This window comes from Astatotilapia calliptera, unplaced genomic scaffold (genome assembly GCF_900246225.1).
Source record: "Astatotilapia calliptera unplaced genomic scaffold, fAstCal1.2 U_scaffold_16, whole genome shotgun sequence".
Classification (NCBI taxonomy): Eukaryota; Metazoa; Chordata; class Actinopteri; order Cichliformes; family Cichlidae; genus Astatotilapia; species Astatotilapia calliptera.
Genome location: NW_020535685.1, coordinates 104865 through 126800, shown reverse-complemented (window position 1 = coordinate 126800; position 21936 = coordinate 104865). Strand labels below are relative to the sequence as shown.

General features: G+C 39.8%; 1 protein-coding gene and 1 pseudogene across 2 annotated transcripts; one reads left to right on the top strand and one right to left on the bottom strand.

The window, feature by feature from the left end:
• Positions 1-4357: 4357 nt before the first annotated feature.
• LOC113017608 (microsomal glutathione S-transferase 1-like) lies at positions 4358-7770 on the top strand. Of its 2 annotated transcripts, XM_026160750.1 has the most exons (5): positions 4358-4373; positions 5513-5551; positions 6440-6572; positions 6847-6938; positions 7415-7770. In XM_026160750.1, exons 3-5 carry the CDS (start codon positions 6456-6458, stop codon positions 7659-7661), a joined length of 456 nt encoding a protein of 151 aa, XP_026016535.1. In that variant the 5' UTR covers positions 4358-4373; positions 5513-5551; positions 6440-6455; the 3' UTR covers positions 7662-7770. The 2 variants fall into 2 exon arrangements, with proteins under 2 accessions (XP_026016535.1, XP_026016534.1); XM_026160749.1 differs by lacking the exon at positions 4358-4373 and having other exon boundaries at positions 5479-5551.
• A 3568-nt stretch (positions 7771-11338) lies between these two features.
• On the bottom strand, positions 11339-21220 carry LOC113017609 (interferon-induced very large GTPase 1-like; annotated as a pseudogene).
• Positions 21221-21936: the final 716 nt, after the last annotated feature.

Here is a 21936-nt window from a genome sequence, read left to right as displayed (position 1 = left end):
AGACCAACCATGAGAACATAACGCACAATGCAGAGTGACAGAAAACAAGAAACTCAAACATGCAAAGACACACAATTACACAGAACAGAGGGGACACAGAGAGACATGAAGGGCAAGGGATCAAAACTAGAAGCCATAGAATAAATCACACACACAAGTACAATAATACAAAAACCACAAAGAACTAAAAACGCTGGGTCAGGAGACCCAGGACCGTGACAGTTAATGCTAATTACTAGCTTAGGATAACAGTTAGTAGCTATGGGATACTAATCACCAAAAATATGCTTTCATGACATTATTGTGCGTTGGGTGTTGGTCAGGGCTATCCAGACCGACAAGTGGGACATCGAATGGCCAAATTTAAAAATGTGTGTAGTGATTTGTGTGTAATCTTTGAGGACTCAAAAACGCGTGCTTCAGTCCACGCACAAATACAAAGAAATTTAACTTTGTCTTCTAATCTTTCTGGCTCCCATATTGGGCATGTTTGTCAGGTCAGCAGCTGTCTATGGATCTTGCAATTTGTCTGTAATATTGCCATTGATCCAAGTGCATCCAACAGTTCTTTACAACTGTTTGCAGTGCACTGCACTTAGAAGGGACTCCCACGTCTTTCTTCTCAAGTCTCTTGTTACAATGCAGTCAACAGTTTTGAGATCTTTTTGCGGGTTCTCTAAGAGCACTTTTCACCTGTGTCTAGATATCAGACAAAACAGAGGACAAAATTCCACAATACCAAAACATTTTATCTTCACAGGATTTTCTGTGAATGTTTCAGAAACATTGCCAAAATTCCCAAATACATTACTTTCTCCACCACTGGGGCCTGACCGTTCCACGATAAAAATGGTGAAATCTGTCTGTGTAAGTATGAAAGATGACCATCAGTATGCTGTTTTACTACATATGTGGGGTGGGGCTATGACATCGCTGTTTGAATAGTTAATGATACAGAAGTGACGCAAGGGATGGGGCCTTAAAATATTACCCAGAGTGAAGGATGATGCCAGTGGACATGGGTAGAGGATGTTGTTGGCCCTTCAGTGCTGCCCTCTGCACTGCCACCTGAGGAATGTTGTGCTTGCCAGTGTCACTTGCAGTGCATTTGATATAGATCTACAGCCTTGAAGCACAAGTAAACAATTGTTCTCTGTCTGTGTTTCAGGCCACATAGGCTGATAAATTATGGTAGACTCAAATGCAGGAGTCAAGTGGATTCATTTATAATTTTTAATAGTCTTTATTTTGCACAAGCAAGAAAAGTAGCAGTTAAAGAGGATTCTAAGGAGATCTGGGTTACTCTAACTAAACTAACTAGCTAGAGTATAGTTAGTTAGTCCAAACAGAAAGATAACACATGGAAAGTCCCGTTGGTGAGTGGTGATGCGATTACTTACTTAGGGGCACTAAGAGTACTTTCTGAGGGAGAAGCCACTGGCTTGTGTTTTCACAGGAGAAAAGGAAGGTGAGCAGGCAGGTGGGTAAATGAGTTGAGTGCTCCAGAGAGGACCTACAGGCAAGGTGGACCATCTTAAGTGAGACAGGTAGGTATTTCATACTTCAACTCCAAGGGTTGTGTAGCCAACTGAAATGAGTTTGACATATTCATATACACATAAATTAAACAAAAACACTCATAGTTAAAGGATAACTTATATAATGGTCATAACTCAAAATAATTTGGCACTGTTGTTAACACATAAGAAAAAACAAAACAACGTCTCAAAGTCATCACAAAAATGACAGAACAGTTGTTATCAAACTTACATTACTTTAGTGATATAAATGTAAGTTTTTCAGTACCTGTAGATAAATAGAGAGGACACCAAAGTTAGCATCTTTCCCAGGTCAGAGCTCATGTATTTCTGAGCTGTGCATGTCTCTAGTGGTTCCCCAGTAGTACAACACCACCATCCACTGACAAAATGGGTTACAACCTCGGTACATAAACATATAACTGTGTTAGTGTTCACCTCCTTGACATCTGGAGATGTTAATCTATCTCTGCTGCTCTCTCACCTCACCTGTGAGCAATCAGCTTTTCTGGCTCATTGGCTCCTGCCATTCATTTGTGATCAAGCTGACTTTTTCATACTGGGACAAACATTCAGTCACTCCCCTCTATGACAGAGACACAGGAGTTGGTGCGTGGATGTTCACTGGTGGTTCACCAGCACTGATCTGGAGGCAGTTTCACTCCAGTCCAAACTCCTGGATCAACCCTCTGTACTGTGTCCAGATGCTGAAGAAAAGGGGAGCTAGAGTAGTTCTGTCAGATGCACAGCACTGAATTCTCACATAGATTGTTATTTTGCATAACATAGCAAAATTCTGTCTCTGGAATGCAGTGAAATGACAATTTTTCTTAATTTTTTAGAAAAACAAAACACTGATATATAAGAATTTTTTTTCTGTCCAAAAAATCTTATCTTGTGAAACTGAAGAGTCGCTCCCATCAGTTCTTTGAAGGAGTTTTGGTTCACATTCTCTTTCATCACTTTGTCTTTATCACACTTCAGTCTAGTGTAGCAGTCGGACTGTTTTCAGAGACAATGGTGTCTATCTTTTCTAACAAAGCTATTGTCTCTCTTCATACATCATACTAATTGTTTACGTGTGTTGTTGTTTTCAGCAAAACATTTCTTAACTTTCAAATCTGTCATTGCACTTTCACATTTTCACCTGGCTCATGAGTCACAACTGTCATTACATAAAGAAAAGATCCTTTCCCAAAAGTTTTATTTTACAGAGATTTATTTTTTATTTGTCCGTGGCATGAATCGTGAAACTCCAAGTCTCAAACTGTACAATGGCTCCATTCCCAAATCCTGGCAGGACAAGATGCATAGATTAGTCTGGCAAGCAACACACACACAAAGTCTAAACTCAACGATCCAGCGTTGACGGAAACTCAGAACAGCAGCAAACTGCCCGTGATGATGATCAGCTGCAGCTGGTGATGGTTGAAGAGCAGCAGGTGTGGCTGACTTCAGCGCGGGAACTCTTCCCAGCCTGATGGCACTTGGAAACCAGCCTTCTGGATACACACACATCCAAACACATAGACGAAACAGGCAAGCTGACCAGCGAGGGCTGTCAGACCATGACAGTCATTGACAGACAGATAGAAACACACTGTAAAGCTGAAAAAGTTTAAAAGCTTAATTTATATTATTAATTTATGCTATTATTATACTATTTATAATAAATAGATTTCTTGTAGCAGGCTCTGAATTGCTAAATTCTAGGTTTTATCTCACACATGTGAGAAGGTGTGCCATTAAATAAATGCAGCTTAACAATAATAACTTGGTGAAAATACTCATTTAAAACTGGAAGCCCTGTAACATGAACTCACTTTTTGTTTTTTTTCTTCATCTGTCTAACCCAAGAGCCGACGTCCTGGTCAACTCTCAGCACCAACAAATTCCTCCCATGTCTTTAATAGATCTGATGGGATGTGAAGAGTCCAATATGTGAAACTCTGCATGCATATTACATATTGCTACTTAATAAAATTCATTGTACTCAAAATGTTTATATTAATTGTAGTTTGGGAACGTGATCTGTAGCACTCATCAAACTTCATGATTTTGTTCCCGACCATCATACAGTGTGAATAAACAGGCCGAGGACTGCCAGCAACAGGATGACATGAAAATAAGAGCGTCTCTCTCACAAGAAATCATCTGCTAAGGTTTATAGGAGATAATTTAATAAAATTTAAAGTTTCATGTTCTGATTGCCTTGGGGTAGATTTAGGGTTGGGCACCCTGGGACAATTACCAGATTTCAAGTGTTAGCCATAATTTTTCAGCAACTGAGTGATGCTCTCAGTATGTACCCAAACTGGAAAAGCTATTTGCTGAATCCCTGCTATACATAACTAAGGCAGTTATGAAGGCTAAAAGCGGGTAGCTGTGAGGTAGCATAACATAAGCACCAAGAAAGGTTATAAGTAAACAGCACCAGCAGACTATTTAAGTTTCTTTTAAGTATACTTTATTTTTGGCATCGCCATTCTACCATAAAACAATCAACCTGGTAGCCAAAAATCCCACTTGCTTTATACAGGACTTTACCCACACCTGAACCTCGTTAGTCGCTACCATTGAAACAAATAGGTCAGACCAAACAATACAATTCTAAACAAAGCTAAATGGTTTGAAAAGTAAAACATTGCATACAATATAACTAAAAAGGCAACTTTAAAGAAAATAAACAATACTATACAAAATGAAAACCCTTCATTTGGTTACACCCAGTGATGCAATCAATGACCTCATGACTCTATATAAACAGGAAGTACTGGGGCGGCCCTTCCCATATACCTGTCTTAAATATAGGACCTGAATAAATGGACAAACATGGTAAGTATAACCAAAGTAACATAAAGAAACATAATTTACCAGACATTTGCCTGTGAACAGGAGAAAATTCAAATGACAGTTACACCAGCAATGTCTAAATTAAAGCATTATGGCTGAAGGTAAAATAACAAGGAAATAAATTATCAATATGGTTAAGGGACAAGTAGTAAATGAGTTCATGCCTAACCACTTTGTCACATTAGCTTACACCATCAGGTTAAAACGAATAAAGAAGTCACTGTTTCCTGTTGGCTCTCTGCCAAAACTCATGGAGGCTTAAAGCCACTCCTCTATAAGAGGAAATACATGTCAAGACACCATTTACCATTTGTTCACTTTCAATACAATTTCACACCCATGACAAAGTCATATGCTTATTTATAAAATAAAGGACTGCAATGTTATGATGTAGTTTTTGCAGTTACTGTGGTTTTGGCAACTTGAAGTTAGTCTTTAATTTAGTTAGTTGCACCGGAGGAATACTCTAAAATAATGGAAATTTACTTTTTCCTTAATTCAAAAAAATCTGTTGGACAGTAAATTAAAATGCAGTTATTGTAGCTTTAAATTTACATGAAATCTTATTTTTGAAGATTTTTATGGTAAAAAAAAAAAGTATTTACACGTGTAACAAACAACAACAAACAGGGTGATGGCTGCACATTTGAGGTCTGAAAAAGTTCAACTGGTGACATTTAAACATTAAATCTTAGTGTTGAACAGACAAATAAATGAGATGTGGAAGTCTCTTTCATTTGCTGGCAGTTCAATGTCAAATTAATTTGAATGATTAAACATTCTTGGTGTGTGTTTGGTGTTCTACTAGCTGCAGTTCCAGCAGAATAAAAGAGATTTGGCAGCAGATTAGACTCAAGTATAGACACTTTTCTTTCTGAACCTTCACAGACATATAGAAAGTGAACTTTTCTGCATGAACTTTGTGGCTTTTGAGTTTAGTTGCATTACACTTGAACTGCTGCCTACTGCCTAACAAAAATATTTTCTTTTTCCTTTATCTCATCTGCCTTTGCGTTTTGCATTTGGGCTATGTTTCTTGCTGCAAACTATGACAGCACCTTTGTACTTGCCCTGCCCCCAGAGATAACTGGGTAACAGTTGAGATTCTTCTTGTGCAACAGATCCAGACTTGCTTGTTTTCTGCAGAGTCACCGCGCAAAGTAAGTAAACCTGATAAACTACCTAAAACTCCAAAGTAAACTGTATAAAAATTATTTTGTCATTGTCAAATAGTTCATTATTTGACAATGACAAATTTCTATGAGTGCTGTGTTAACATGTGTGCTTTGAATCAACAAACAGTGTCAAGCTGAAACTGGTTTTGGTGCGTTTGCTCTGCTGCTGTGCTACTACTCATCCTTTCATATTTGCCACTTCAGTTGGTCCTTGTACTTGTTTTGCACATATTCAACTCTGTATATTTTATATATTTTATTATTATTATTATTATTTTATTTTATTTTTTTACTATTTAATTTGTAAAAATGTGTATACACACACACACACACACACACACACACACACACACACACACACACACGTAGGAAAATATTTAGTATACACATCCAGAAATGCATACACTATTATATATTGTACATATATTTATTAGTTTCAGGTTGGCCATTCTTGTATTTTGCTCGTTTGTGTTGTTGTGTTTGCACATCTCTGTTGCTTGTGGGGCTCGCACACAAGAATTTCACTCACATGTGCTGTGCCAGTGTGCCTGCACATGTGATGTGACAATAAAAAGTGATTTGATTTGATTTGATTTGTGCATTTTAGTAAGTTTGTAGTCTTACTGATAGCACTGTCTTATATGCTTTATATTATGGTTATGAGTGCAGTCGGTCCTATTTGATGCTTAAATGGTGTATGAATAGTTTAGCATTAAATATTTTACTATTTTGGATTGAGTTATTTTCACAGTGGTACTTTGTGTTGGGTATACACCCTCTAAAAAACACAGAAACTACAAATAGATTTAAATTTGAAGTAAACTTGCTTTAATAGGAAGGTAAACAAACTTCCTTCTTTTCTTCATTCTTCAGCTGTAAATAAGCAGAGATGGCAGAGCTGATGGAAAATGAGGTAGTGAGGGCTTTCAGTACATATGCAGTTATTGTTGTTGTGAAGATGCTACTGATGGGGCCAATGACTGGATACTACCGCTTCACCAGAGGGGTGAGTTCAAATGCCAGCATGTTCTACATTTTGGGTATTTCTCTGTAAGATTAGCTTAGTTGCTTTTTTGTCCTGGTTTTATAAAACTGCAAGTTCAAAATTTACAAGACTCATGTTGGTTTAAGAAAAATAAAGAATTACATAACTAAAGAATAAAGAAATGCATAACTGCTCCCGAACCATCCTCACTTCTCAGTGTTGATCCTTTCAACCTGATATATTATTGTGATAAGTCCTGGTAGAAACAAACACTTGTATTCTCTATTTTTTAAAGTCTTTCTCTAATGAAGAGGATGTAGCCAGAAAGTCTGCAGAGGAAAAGAAGAAGCTGCTGAAAACTCACCCAGATGTAGAACGAGTTCGAAGGTGAGATAATCTGGCCCTAAAATTCAGATACTACAGAATCCTGATGTGTCTTTAGAACACAGGTGTCGAACTCCAGGACTCGAGGGCCAGTATCCTGCAGGTTTTAGATGTGTCCTTGATCCATCACAGCTGATTTACATGGCTAAATGACCTCCTCAACATGTCTTGAAGTTCTCCAGAGGTAATGAACTAATCAGGACACCAGCCCTCGAGGCCTGGAGTTCGACGCCCCTGCTTTAGAACAACGGTTGATCTAAAGAAGTTAAGAAAATATCATGTTTGTTTGTTTGGGGTTTTTTTTTTTGGGGGGGGGGGGGGGGGTTGTTTTAGGGTTTTAGGGCGTGTTTGATATTCTTTGGACAGACACTACCAAAAAACATAAATGTGTATAATAAATTGTGTAAATTAGTGTTGCCTACTGTTACTAATAATGTGGCCATCGCAGTTTCTAAACCTCTGTTTGTTTTGTCCTCTAGGTGTCACCAGAATGACCTGGAGAACATTATTCCCTTCGTGATTGTCGGCCTCCTTTATGCTCTGACTGGACCCGAGCTTTCTGTCGCTCTTCTTCACTTTCGCATTTTCGCTGGCGCTCGGATCTTCCACACCATTGCCTACATTGGCGCTCTGCCTCAGCCGAGCAGGGCTCTGTCCTGGGTCGTGGGCATGCTGGTCACCTTCTCAATGGCTTACAGAGTGCTCAACACAGTTCTTTTCCTGTAGAAAACATGCTTGCCCATAGAGCTGACTTTCTTAAAGACATATGCATGTGTTTACTTTTCTCTTGCTGCATCAATCTGTGAGCTTGACAAATAAACATTCTTTGCATAACCTTTTGTTTGTTGGAAATGAACAAAATGTGTGTGGGTTTTCTTAAGGTACTGAAGAATAGGGCTGGGTATCATCACTGATTCCTATAACTGATTTACAAGGTCCCGATTTGATTCGATTTCTGATTCAATTTAATTCACTTTTGACTCAGTCAGAAATATTATAATTATGATCATTTATCTGCACATATCCATATTTTTATATCTATGTATAAAAACAAAGCTTGACTGCGTTCGAGCTGTCTTGTGGGGGGGTTACAGTACTTGTGTTTACATGTTTATGTGGAATCTTTTTACATACTATCATTTACTGTTTTAGCTGTTTGGCGGTTGTTGATATAGTTTTGTGTGGCAGACATGTGGTCTCCGGCCTGCTGCAGAGGCGGGGTGAACAGGTGTGCCTGGCGAGGTGATTAACTTTTGCAGTGACATTCGACGAGGCAGTGGTGTGTGCGTGATGGCTGAACGGGAGTGTCTGTGTCCCATGCCAGTGTGCTGAAACCACAGTTGGATTATTGTAACAATAAAAGCGCTGTCACCACATGGACCGTGTTGTGCGTCCTTGGGAGGGTCCGAGATCACATTGGTTCCAAAATCCAACATTCCCGCCTCCCTCCATTGTGGATGTTGCTGCATTGCAACAGCGCTTTGCTGATGTGTTCTACCCCCTACCCGGCCGTACGTCTCTCATGGAGCACCATTTTGATATGCAGCCTGGTGTGATGGTGCATTCATGGCCCTACAGGCTGCCTGAACATAAAAGACAAGTAGTTCAGTGGGAATAGAGCGAAATGCTGAAGTTGTGAGTAATAGACGAGTTGCACAGTGCGTGGTGTAGGCCCATTGTTCTGGTCGTGAAGGAGGATGGTTCTATGCTGTTCTGTGTCGATTATCACAAGGTGAACGAGGTGTCACGTTTTGATGCGTACCCAATGCCCAGGGTCGATGAGCCGCTGGACGAGTTGGGCACTGCTCACTTTTTCACGACACTAGATTTGATCAGTGGCTACTGGCAGATTCCCTTGTCTGCAGTCCAAGGAAAAAACGGCCTTCTCCACTCTTTACAGTTTGTACCAATTCGTTACACTTTCGTTCGGCTTGTTCGGGGCCCCTGCCACCTTCTAGCGTTTCATGGACCGGGTGCTGCGGCCATATGCTGCCGCCTACCTAGATGATGTAATCATCTACAGTGACATGTGGGCGGAGCATGTGTGGTGGGTGGCTGCGATCCTGGAGTCTCTGAGGCAGGCAGGGCTCACGGCCAACCTCAAGAAGTGTGCAGTTGGACGTATAGTATTTGGGGTACCACTTGGGGTGCCCAAGCTGGCCGGCTACTGTTGCCGGTTTGTGTTGAGGACCTCACCAACCCCTTAACTGATTTCACCCGGAAAGGTGCCCCGGACCTGGTCCAGTGGACGAAGCAGTGCCAATGCGGCGTTTGTGCAGGTAAAATGGACTCTCTGTGGGGAGCCGCTGCTGTTCACGCCTAACTTCTCCCTTCCTTTTCTCCTGCAGACAGTTGCCTCGAACAGAGGACCGGGGGCGGGGGGTCTCTGGCCTGCTGCTGAGGATGGGTGGCACAGTGAGCTCCCAGGGTGGCGTGGAGGCCGGGTGAACAGGTGTGCCGGGCGAGTGTTGTGCGTTCTTGGGAGGGGTCCGACGTCACATTTCGTGAGCTTTAACCTGAAATTTTGGCATTCCTGGCAATATACATTTATATTTTAAGAAACTGATTTGAATAGGGAAATCAATTTTTTAAACCCACCCCTACTGAAGAAGTGTTAAGACAGAAGTGCAACTTTTTAAGTGTGCCACACTGTCTTTGAATCATATCAAAGTGAATATGTTAAAAGTGTTGACAGGTAATTCATGTGTTTTAAAATAACACAGCTTTCTAATTCTCTGTGTGATGTATGAGCTGTACTGTGCTACAATAGCAGGGTGAAAGCAGATTACAAAACAATAGAATGCATTCCAAAGATTTGTATCAAATTGACCCTTGGACTGGCTTGTGCTGGTAAATTCAAAGAGAACTTGCTATTATGCTGCACTGAGCTATGAACTAAGTACTTTCTACTGTTTGTACTTTTAACTCTCAGTAAAGTAGAAGTAAATATACTGACCATGCTTTCGTTTTACTACAATTTTAATATAAAGAAAAATACTGTGGGAGTAAGTACAAATTACTAATGCTTCAGATACCTTTTGCATCATGAAAAACACAGAAACTAAACAAAATGACCTAGTAAGCGTCTAAAAGTTTCCTCCAGACTAAGTTGGTGGTGGTCTGAATTGATGGAGGTATCATGTGACGCAGAACGGGAATTTTTCCTTCTCCTGTCCTTAAGATGTGAGTACTCTCAGACTAAGTACTCTCTTCCTTTCAAAAGAGTCAGTGCAAAGCTTACTATCCTCCTACTCCACTTTAGTGACTGTCAAGAGGCTGCCAGAGAACAGTGGTTAGAGTTAAACATGATGGATGAGTGGAAAGGACTGCTACACTGTCTGCTGTTCTGTGAGAAAAATAGCTAAATTAAATTTAGATTAAATGAACATGTCATATGCTGGCCATGTGAAGCAGGCAAGAGAGGACCCAAACGCAGACTCAAGGAGGCAAAACATAAACTCAAAAGGCAGCTTTATTGCTGAACATCAGGAAATAGAAAACTAATTAAATTTGGAATGTACATGAAAAACAGGCAGGAAGGCAGAACACAGGGCAGGGAATGACGGGCCTGAGACATGAGCACCGAGAGGGGGAGACGCAGGATGAGAAATAGACAAACCAGCAATGAACAAGGAAGACGCAGGGCTTAAATACACAAGTAGAAAAAAAAGAGGATGGGGAACAGGTGAGAATACAGCCGGGACGAATCTGACATGACGAGACACGAGGACGCAAAACTCAATACACTGGCTGTCAAAGTAAAATAAAAAATGCGAGACAGAGACGCAGACTAAAAATAACATGGAACTGAGGAAAGGTACATTAACAATACATAAAGACTAGAAATCAGAAGGTGGTAAACAACGTAGGGAGCTGGAAATACAGACACCCCCCCCCCCCCCCCCCCCAAACTGAACAAATAAATAAAATAAAAAAAATTCATGTATTAAGCAGTTAGATTATTAAACCTCTTTACTATCATTAATAACCCAAGAATAAAATTTCGTGTTGTCACTGATTGACAATTCAATAAATGTGAATGTAAAGAAAAACAATGCAATCATTTGCAGAACTACTAAACTGACAAAATGTTGCATTTTAAGAAAACGATTGGCTTTTTTTACCTTTTATGGCAGTAACATGTCTCACAAAATTTGGGAATGGGGCAACAAAGGGTTTAAAATTAATTGGTAGTCAAAATAAACATTTTGCAACGAATTAGGTTAACTGACAACAGGTCAGTAGCATGAATAAGACAAGATCATCTAAGAGAGATTCAGACTATAGGCAGACATTCACCAGTTCATCAAAATGTCAATTTTGACAAGATACATCACATAGCAGCTCTTTTCTATATTATCTATGCTTCATATCATAAAATATAAAATCATTCAAACACATAATTGTCACTTTTCTTTAAAAATAATAAATAAACTAAATTCTCCTTTATTAAAACTGTTTCCTCTTCCAGAAATCCTTTGGTAGTGATATCGTTTTAGTAACCTTGATATATTTACCTTTATTTCTCTTCTACTGTAAATTCTCAAAACGACCGTTTTGGTCTGTATAAGCATTCCTTTCAGTAAAGCAGGTTTCTGTGTATTGGTCTAATCACCTATTCACTGCCCACATTATAAATTTAAATCACTAAGATTATGTAACTGTCATTTTACACAGTTTAATTTGTAAAAATGCCGCATGAACATAGCTGCTGTGATTTTCAGCAGAGTTGGAACTGTGCTGATTTATTCATAGTGTGTACTGAACATTTCATCCAGACTTTGAATAGCATCTTCTTTAGTGTGTGTGTTCCACTCGCTGGGAATCTCACCATGTCCTGTAAATTTTAAAGCATAGTAGTCTTCAAGTTCCTCCTGAAATTGCCACACAAACCATTTCCAGTACTTCAGCTTAGACTCATCTGAGGTTATGCTCCAGTTTGCATATGGTGGTCCAGCACTCCGATACTGTTTAAAAGGAATTAGTTTTGTTGTATTTTTTCCAGCATAAAAATTTCCATCACTTGCAACCTTTGTCGTGCAGAACTCAATACACATTTCCTCACTGTTATGATACTGTGCGCCCTTAACTGCTAAAGATCGATGAAAGGGGACACTGTGGTCTTCAGGACTGTGATCTTTAACAGTGTTGGTACAAACAGCTGCACAGAACGGGCAGGTTTCCCAGCAGCAGTTACACAGCTGATCAATGAGGATTTCATCAGGTCTAAGTCTGAATTCTTTCATCTTATCCAAGGAAAGCTGATTCAGCTCCTCTTTGATGGATATAAGACCTTTCTCAATCTCTTCTTTAAGAAATTCGAAATTGTTTATGTCCATGAAGTTTTGACAAGAGAGAGATTCAAGAGTCAGTTTATCTTTAAGGAAACTGGAAAATTCCTTTGCCCACATGTCGATGTCTCCTCTTTGTGTTTTGACGTTATTTGTTGCATCAAATAAAGCTTGATAGGCAAACTCATGCATGTTACCTGCATTTTTCCTGAGTATTTTGAGTGCTTTACTTTTGTGTTCTCCTGACATATGTTCATTTACTTTCTCTTCAATAAAAGCCTCGACTTGCTTCCTCGGATTTTGGATGTAGTTGATGAAAGCATCAAAGTCCTCGTTCTCTGCAAGTGACTTCAACAAATGTTTCTCTAAGTTCAGTCTGTTCCCATTGAATGCTGGGAAAGTGCACCTCATCTCTCCAGCGAGATCAATGGCAGTCTTGTTACAAACAGCCTCAACAATAGAAACCTTCAGTTTTTCACAGATCATTTCTCCAAACACAACAGCAGATGAGTTTCCTTTGCAGAAGCTGCTGAAAATGTTGTAGTATTGTGGTTTTTTACTCTCCAGGTAAGTGTGTGCATCATTGCTTGTTTTGAATTTTTTGTGAGACTGTGAAAGCCAAATGGCTGCCCTGTCAAACACATACAGTAAGAGATCAACGGTGAACTCCTTTTTGAAATCATATTTCTTGTTTGATTTGAACTCTGTCACTTTCTCCAGAACATTTTTGGCCGCTTCTTGTAAGTAAGTTGGACTGTAGCCTCTTGTTGTTACAGGTTTGCTCTTGATTATATCAAGTGATTGTTTTTCAACATTTCTTATGAGGGCTCTGATTAATTGTTATCTTCAAATCTAAAAGATTCTTTGTAGCACAATCTTCAAAAAATTGAAGTAGTTTTTTGACTTTCATTTTCTCTTTTGTGTCTTGCTGCTTGCTGAACAAAATATATTCAGAATAATCACCAACGTTGGATATGGTTTTGTATTTGCCGTTGCTTTTGCAGCTAATTATAAGATCCCATTCAAAACCAAGGTTATTAAGAATGTTTTGCTTCATCGTCTTCCAGATTAATGTCCTCAATGGGTTGTGTATCTGCAGTTAATTTTTAACCCAATCACTCCAAAAACTGTTAAACTGTTTTTGAAGTTCCTCTTCATCTTTTGCGTTGTGTGTTAACTGATGAGCGAGCTCTTTGCTCTTTAGCAGCAGTTTGCTCTCAAAGTCTTTTTCTTATCATCCAGCTTTTTACACGCTTCTTCTGCTGAATAATTTCATCCAGTTTTTTTATCGCTCCTCTCACCAGATCCTCTTGGAACTCCTTTATTTTGTTTTCAAATTGGCCTCTCCACTGAACCAGTATTTCTTTGTCTCCATCATCCTCAAAGTATGTCACCAAGTCATTTTTAATTGCTTCATATGATTTGCTCATCTCTTTAAAAAGATGACTGCGTTCAACTTTCTCAAGTTCTTCATTTTCAATTTTGTTGTGAAGCTGGTTTTCAATAGTCAGCATGTTGCTCCTCAGGGCCCAGGTCCAGTTCCCATATTCAACCTCAAGTTTTCTGTAAACTGCGATTTCCAATGTGTTTTTGAAGCTGAAAACAAAGTGCTCATTCATCAGGGCTTTCCACAAGTCATAAATTTTGATTTTGAAATGGGACAGTTTTACGCCAGTGGACTGTTTAGCCTTAGACAGGATGATGTTTTTCAGCTCTTGGACACACTCACTGTAGCCTGGATTTGGAGGAGCCATCGGTGGACTTCCCTCCCATAGCTGAGCAAAGTATTTCACATCTGTTTGCACATCAAAGGAAATGATGTCACTGAAGCACTCAGCATCACACACTTCCTCTTTAGCAGCTAGCTGAGCCATCTGGTCCAGTTTTTCTTGCAGGCGTCTTTTCCCATCCATGTTTCTCTCAGTAGCTGCCATATCTGTCACATTCTGGTGAACAAACACACAACTCGGAGAAAGTTTAACTTTCTTCATCCTCATGAAAGCCTGAACAACAATCTGCAGGACATCTTGCATGTCAGCTGGATTCTCACCAAAGATGTTGATCAGTGTCAAGCTTCCTAGGCCAACAACAAATGTTGCTAATTCATTGTCATGATGAAGAGTATTTCCTGCCACCTGAAGAGCCCGCAGTCCTTCAGTGTCCACCACTAGAAAATAGTCAAACTGGAAGTCTTTCTTGACTTCCTCTGACACTTTGACCAGCTGCATGAAGGCACCTTTGGTGCACCTGCCTGCACTCACTGCAAACTGCAATCCAAACATGGCATTCAGCATTGTTGATTTTCCACTGCTTTGTACGCCCAAAACTGACAACACAAAAACTCTCTGGTCGCCTAGTTTCTTGATGACTTCATCTAAAAGACCAGAGATCCATGTTAGAGGCACATGACCTGCATCACCATCCATCAGCTCCACTGGGTGTCCTGAAATCATCAGATCTGCAGCCAGTTCAGGGTATTTAGACCAGTCAGTGTGTTTACTCTCTGCTTGTACTGCTCTGTGGGCTTCATAGATCTGTCCCATTTCTCTGAAGATGTGTTCCAGGCCAAAGGTTGCAGACTGCAGTGTTTTGGAGATTTCTTCAAGCTCTGTTTGTTTGCTTGTTAACAGATCAGATTTGTCGTGTTTCTTCTTCAGAGTCAAGACCTCAGTCCACTTTTCATCATAGCTTTGAAGAATCAAAGAAAGATCATCTGTGGATAGGGCATCTATTAAGATCTGAGTCCATTTCAGGAAGTACTCCTTCTCTTTTGATGGCAAAGACAAGAGGGTTTTTGTGAATGACTTCATCAGTTCACTACATGAAGCTTTGCACTGATTTTGTCTTATTTGCATCAGCTGCTGTTGTTTCTCACTGTTTTCCTTCTCAATGTTTCCTTCAAGGTGATACAGCTCTTTATTTATTCTGCACCACTCATGCCACAGATCGCCTTGACAAGGTAGAAATGTAACTTTGATCTTTGAAATTTCCATCCCTTGAAGTATATTAACTGTTTTCAATGCAGCTGATTTCCCTTTTTGACAGACTTCATCATCTTCATCCACTGTGACTCCAGGGACTTTAGCCATGGATTCAGGCTGAAAGGATCTATGGGGTCCAGATAAAATCTTTCTGATAATTCCTTTCAATCCTTCAGAAACATCTGACTGGCTTCTGTCTTTCAGACCCACTTTGTATTTTCCATCTTTGACTTGAACTGCACCATGGTCCTTATCAGCAATGAGAATAATCAAAGGATTTGGTGACTTGAAAAGGTCTTGGATTACTGTGGTACTTTTCTGGCCTTTTTCCAGAGTTGGCACAAGAACAACAGTGACTGATGATTTTTCTGTCAGTATCTCACGCTGTTTTTGAAATGACAGAGCATCACCATGAAGATTACAAAAGGCAATGCAGTCAGTGAAGGAGTCATTGGGTTTTCCAGCAGGGCAGTACCAGGCAATCTCTGCCACACCATCCATCAGCAGGTGAGATTTGGTGCTACCTGGGCAGTTCCTGTGGAAGAAGGTGCTGTGACGGTCATTGATCACGGTGTTCATGAGCTGAGATTTTGACACTGGCAGTGAACCCAGGCGGAAGAATGACACCATGGGTGTCTCGGCTTTGCAGATTGGCATTGTCTTCATGGTCATGGCATGTGAATTATCTTCGATTTTAGCTATCTTCCATGTTTTTGTTATTTGCCTGAATGTCCACAAAGGACATTCAATATCCTTTGTGACTGGGTCAGCAACAAGCAAAGGTAAGGCGTACTGACACTGGGATAGCTTTGTAACCAGGTTCTGCTTCAGAAAGTTATCTGAACAGTGAAATACTGCCATCTGAACATCCATTGGATGCACATGAGATTGTATTGAGTTATCAGAGTCTACACTTTCACTAAATAGTGCATCAAAGTCATCATCATCTGTGTCTTCACTGTCAGACATTTGCACAGACTGTGAATGGCCCACAGCAGGATTGTCTTGTCTTACAGGAATGTATCTGGCTCTGTAGTCTAACATCATCAACCTGTGAAGAAAAAGCAAGAGCTAAATCTTTCTCAGATGTGTCATGGCCCTGTTTCACAGGAGGGCCTATTTTAAGAAAGTCTGCTGTTGACATCTTCTGCTGATGTTTGTCTTGAAGGTTGAGTCTTCTGAGTAGTATTTCATCTTCTCGTTGACTGTGTTTCATTGTGTAGTTTTCTTCAGAAACATCTAATAAATCCTGTAGATAAATCAGTGTTTGTATTTACTGTTGTAAAGAACAATAAATAGCTTCTTGAAGACTTTGTACAATGAATGTGAGTTTCTGACCTTATTCTTGTTTCCACTCTTATTCATTCTGAGGGTACCTGCCAGAATAGCAACGATTTAACAGATTAGCAGAGATACACCTTTCTATTCAATTCCGTTTTATTCATACAGCACCAACAAATGACTCAAGGTTGTTTATATTGTAAGGTAAGAGCCCTACAATCATACAAAGAAAACATAGAACACCGTAACAATCATATAAGCAAGCACTCTGGCAACAGTGAGAAGGACAAACTCATTTTAACAGGAAGAAACCTCCAGCAAAACCAGGCTCAGTGAGGGCAGACATCTGCAGCGACCAAGTAAGGGGAGAAAAACAGGACAAAAGACCCACTGTGGAAGACAGCCAGAGATTAATAATAAATAACAATTTAATGCAGAGAGGTGTATGAACACATAATGGGTGAAAAAGGTGACTGAAGAAAAAAAAAGTCAGTACATCATGGGAATCCCCCAGCAGCCTAAGGGGCTAATGGAGCATTCAGGGTCACCTGATCCAGCCCTAACGGTATCTTTTATCAAAAGGAAAGTTTTGAGTCTAATCTGAAAAGTAGAAGTAGTGTCTGTCTCACAAATCTAAACTGGAAGCTGTTCCACAGAAGGCTGTGTCTTCAGCCTGAGAGCTGAAGACACAGCCTTTTTTTCTTTTCTTTTTTTAGTACTGCTTGGACGTTTGTATATACTGTACTGTGCAAAGATCTTGAGCCACATTAATTTCTTTCCATTTGCTAGGAAAATGGAAAATAGTTGCAACAATTTAGTGAAACAAGGATGAAAATGCCAGAGAATTTATAAGGACACACAGCACACCATTGGAAGATAAGTTTAGACTCACTTTGTTGGTGGAAAAATATTATTATTTGCCTCTTAAACTGTGTTATCTTTGGCATTTTTGAATGAAAATAAAACAAATATGAACAATTGATGAGTTTTTGCAAAAAGCTGCTAGTAACATTTACAAAAAATTATTTTCTATATTGGTCTGTTATGTGCAGATACCGCTCTGGTTCATCCTGTGAGTTAGGTGGGTTTTTATGCTTTGAGTATTCATAGGTCAGTGTTAAATGCCTTAAAATAATCACAAAGAAAAAAAAGTTTCTTTGCAATGGTTAGGTACAAGGACAAGATTAAAAATGAGTGACGAAGCAGCCAGTGTGCACAGAAAACTTTGAAAGACCATCAGAAATCTCAGAAAAGTCTGACTCCTTGGAAGCAAATAGAAGGAAGTGATAGTAGTTTCAATAGTGCTGTGCCTGCTCATTGAAGGTTTTGTTTTTAATATTTTACTTTAAACCATTAAATATATGGAACAAAGTATAGTACAACACAATAACTCCTAATAAGTAGGACTAAAAGTTTACTGTAATACAGAAGAGCAGTTCATTAGTTACCAGCCTTGCAAATAAACCAAAACCTCAAATGTCAGCCCAGATCAATGCTTCTCAGTTTTTTGGTACAAATGGTTTGGCCCAAACTGCCTAAAGTAGTTTGGGCCACCATTTGTTTACACATTTCAGCAGCACTCTATAATAGTCCTTAGAATAAGGCAAAAGTAGCCTGTAATTAGATGCAATTTGCAGGCAACAAGTCAGATATTTGTAGGAAACAATGAAACAATTACACTGTAAGACCTGCGACTAAGGTGTAAGTATCCTGTAATTACAGTTTGTGCGTAACAAGGCGCATGTACCCTGTATTTACATGCAGTTTGCCGATAACAAGGTGCAAGTACCTGTAATTATGTGCAATGTGCAGGCAACAAGTCAGGTTGTTGCAGGAAACAACTACACTGTAAGTACCCTGTCCTTTATGGGGTGCAGGCCATATTATGGGGTCACCTGTGACACCTGCGACAGGGTACCCTGTAATTACAATGGGGGCAACGATACACAAAATTCACAGGACGGTTCAGTTCGATACTTTGGTGTCACGGTTCAATATTTTTTGATACAAAAAATATTCATGCCTTTTTAATTTGTCATTTATTAAAATTACAAATATATATTTTAACTCAAAATGACTCTGGTAAATTTTGTAGCATGCATGCTTGTTGTTTTTTGTCTGCTTCCACTTGTCTTTGCATTAGGATGGTGTCGGCATAAATGTGCAGTCATAATCATTGTGTTCCCACTAGTGCTGTCAGCGTTAATCTCGTTTAAATGACATTAACGCCATAACGCTGCAAATCTCCGTTAATGAGTTACCGCGAATCGCCCCGTGCTTGGTGCTGGACGGCGTCAACACGTTAACGAGCTAACTGCGCTAACGCACTAGTTCCCATCCAATGTAATTGAGCATTGCGTGGCACATCCGACATACTGTTTTGCTTTTGTCCATGATGCGCTTACCTTCAGGGTCATACTTCACATGAAAACCAAAATAGTTCCAAACGCCAGATCTGAATGAGGGGGGGAGGTTCAATTTGCCATGTTGCAACGAGCTTAGCTTCTGTCTCGCTAGCTTGCGCTGCGCTCAGTGGATCTGCGCTCGACAGTGCAACCTAGGCAGAGTAGTCGAACGCAGATCCACTGAGCTCTCAACACAGACAGCATCGTCAGAAGAAAAGTTGATAAAATAAATTAAAAATGTTGTATTGTTCGATACATATGCATACCAAACCGAAAGCACTGTATCGAACGGTTCAATATCGATACGAGTATTGCTGCACCCCTAGTAATTACATATAATTTTGTGTAACAAATCCAGCCTACATTATAACTGCCTGCACTGTATTTAGGCAATTGACATTCAGTGTAGGCAATTGGCTAGAAGGAGAGCTGTAGCTGGAAAGGAATTACAGCAGTTTAGTATGATGAAAGATAGCAATGTTAAAGTGCTGACAAGTAAAGTGTGTGTTGAGAAGGTCAGAAGCAGTTGCACTATTTCTTTGTGAATGTAAACAATGGCTGCTGCAGTACATCTATGAGGACAGGGAGACAGTGGTAAAGTTTGCAGCAGGAGTGAAATTCACTGTTCACAGTGGGGATGGACAGCCTGACAGATGAGGTCAGAGCGAGGTCAGAGCTTTACTTGCAAAAGAAAAGTTACCTCGATAACCTATTAATAACTGTGTGTTAATGGCAAATACATAAGTTGTTGTACATGAATTACAATTCAAACTTAATTCTGTGAGAAGTCTGTGGCTGAGGTGTGGTCTTTGGCTCCACTGCAGGGAAGCAGCAGGCAGCAGGCTTGAGGGGAACGGTCAGGGAGGATGGCAGGGCAGGTGCAGCTCATCAGGCAACTACGCCCTTCCCTTTTCAGTCCAGCTGGTTCCAGGTAGAAGGGGTGTGGTGTGGTGACAACTGGAAAGCTGTCTGGTCATCACAGGAATAATTAAAGTTCTTTACAAGCGTACTGAGTGACTGCAAGTGACTGGGGTTTACAAGTGGTGCCAAAACCCAGCTTGCAATGTTGGATGTGGTGACCACGCAGAGATGGCCGCAGTGCACAGGGAGCATGCAGCAGCGAAAGAAGTGCAGATGCCAGGCTTTAGGACCAGGCCAAATGCCAAACCTGGGTGCTGGAGAGGCTGGTCAGGGCTACTGCTGTCAGGAGAGGCGCAGACAGCAGCTCTGAGCCTGCTGCCAGCCTTACAAGGGAGCTTGACTGACATCAGCTGAGCCATCCTAGACTGATTGGGCCTCTCCGGTTCTGGGGCAGCCGGCACAGTGATTTAGTGATCATTAAAATTGATTCAGAATTTGAAAACGTGTAATTATTCGTGTCATAAATCATGACACACTGCTCTCTTCTACATAAGCTGCCTTTATAGGTTGAAAGTAACAGTATCTGTATTGTTATCTGCAATACTGGCCCTGGCCCTCAAAGCAGCCATGCTCTGTTGGCTGCCTTGATTGACAGTTGTGGTAAAGTTTGCTGTAAAGTCAAACTTTTGAACTTTACAACATCCAAATGTTCAGATAATTAAAAACAAAAATACAACCCTTTGAACCTAAACTTTCATAAAGTGTCAAAATCAATCCGCCACATATTAAAATCTCACCTCTCTTGACCATTTCTTCTTTTTGGTCCAGCTCTTCATGTTCCTTCATGTGCTTGAGTCTACTGTAGCAGTGGTAATCATTTTCAGAGACCATGACATCTATTTTCTCTAAGAGATCTATTATCTCGTTGGCATCCATCATGCCTCTTGTGCACGTGTGGCATCTTTTTTCACTAAATCTACTGTTAGCTTTCAGGTCTGCCAGTGCACTTTCATATTTTTCACCCGGCCACCGAGTCACAACAGTCATTACATAAGGAAGAGATCCTTTCCCAAAAGCTTTTTCAAGCCACTGAACCCCTGAGGTGTAATGGCTGCTATGCCGACCATATGGTACCAGTAAGAGAAAGGCATGAATTCCCTGGTTTAAAGGAATTTTGTCAATATTTTGCAGACCAAGAATGTTGATGACCGAGATGTGCCGGCCACACAAATCATATAGTTTGGATGAAAATTGTTCAGCATTTCTTTCTTCATCATGGTCAAATAAAATGTTTCTCGGTCCAAAGTCAATGGCATTTCGCTCACCGGTTAGCACAAACGTGAGGTCAGGCAGCACTGAAACAAACAGAAACAAACAAAAGAATTAAAATGACACTATCAGAGAAAAACAATTGTTATATTATTACAAATATTACCTTTGTCACTAACTGCAGTTGATGCAGACATAGTTTCTCTCTGTCTTCTTGTAGTTTTATTGCTCACTGAGTAGCAAACTTCATTACTGGGATTCCAACTAAAAGAGTGGTCATACCTGAAACCACGTAAAGAGCAACCATGCACCAATACGCCATGTCAGAATACACTTGCACTACTGCAGTATTACATATAGAGCTAGATAAAACAAGCATATGGTACCAAAAGGAAGGAGGCAGAAAAAAAATATACAACAAATTCTCACTTGGATGAAAAACATAAAATCTGTTTGGCAAACCTTTCATATTATGTTAAAATGCTAGACTACCTTTGTTATCTTTCACAGATGTAGTTCAATTGGTTTTGGATTATTTTCCACCTCCAGGTGCTGCATTATCTTTATTCTCTTCCATCCAGCGGCTTTATTACCATTACAGTCACGGGACAAAGTAATTTAAAAAGAAAGAAAGAAAAAAAGATGAAATCACATAGAAAGATTTTTTTGTAAAATGATTAAAATGCAAACATATTTTTGTTTATTTGTTTTACAAATTAAGAACTTTATTAAAAGTGAACTCTTGCAAGTATAGTAGTTTGCAAACATGCCAACTTTTCTCACTTCTTAGGATGACCCAATTGTGCAACAGACATTTACTGGTAAATTTTAAAGATTCACTGTCTCTTATCGTGGCTATAAAAGATGAATAAAGGTGATAAGAATAAAGTTTTTTAATCTTTATACCATAATA

Excerpts from the sequence above, each read along its gene's own strand:
- LOC113017608 (XM_026160750.1), top strand. The coding sequence starts at position 6,456 with ATGGCAGAGCTGATGGAAAATGAGGTAGTGAGGGCTTTCAGTACATAT. Across the intron at positions 6,573-6,846 it reads ACTACCGCTTCACCAGAGGG|TCTTTCTCTAATGAAGAGGA; the intron begins GTGAGTTCAAAT and ends TATTTTTTAAAG. Across the intron at positions 6,939-7,414 it reads GATGTAGAACGAGTTCGAAG|GTGTCACCAGAATGACCTGG; the intron begins GTGAGATAATCT and ends TTTGTCCTCTAG.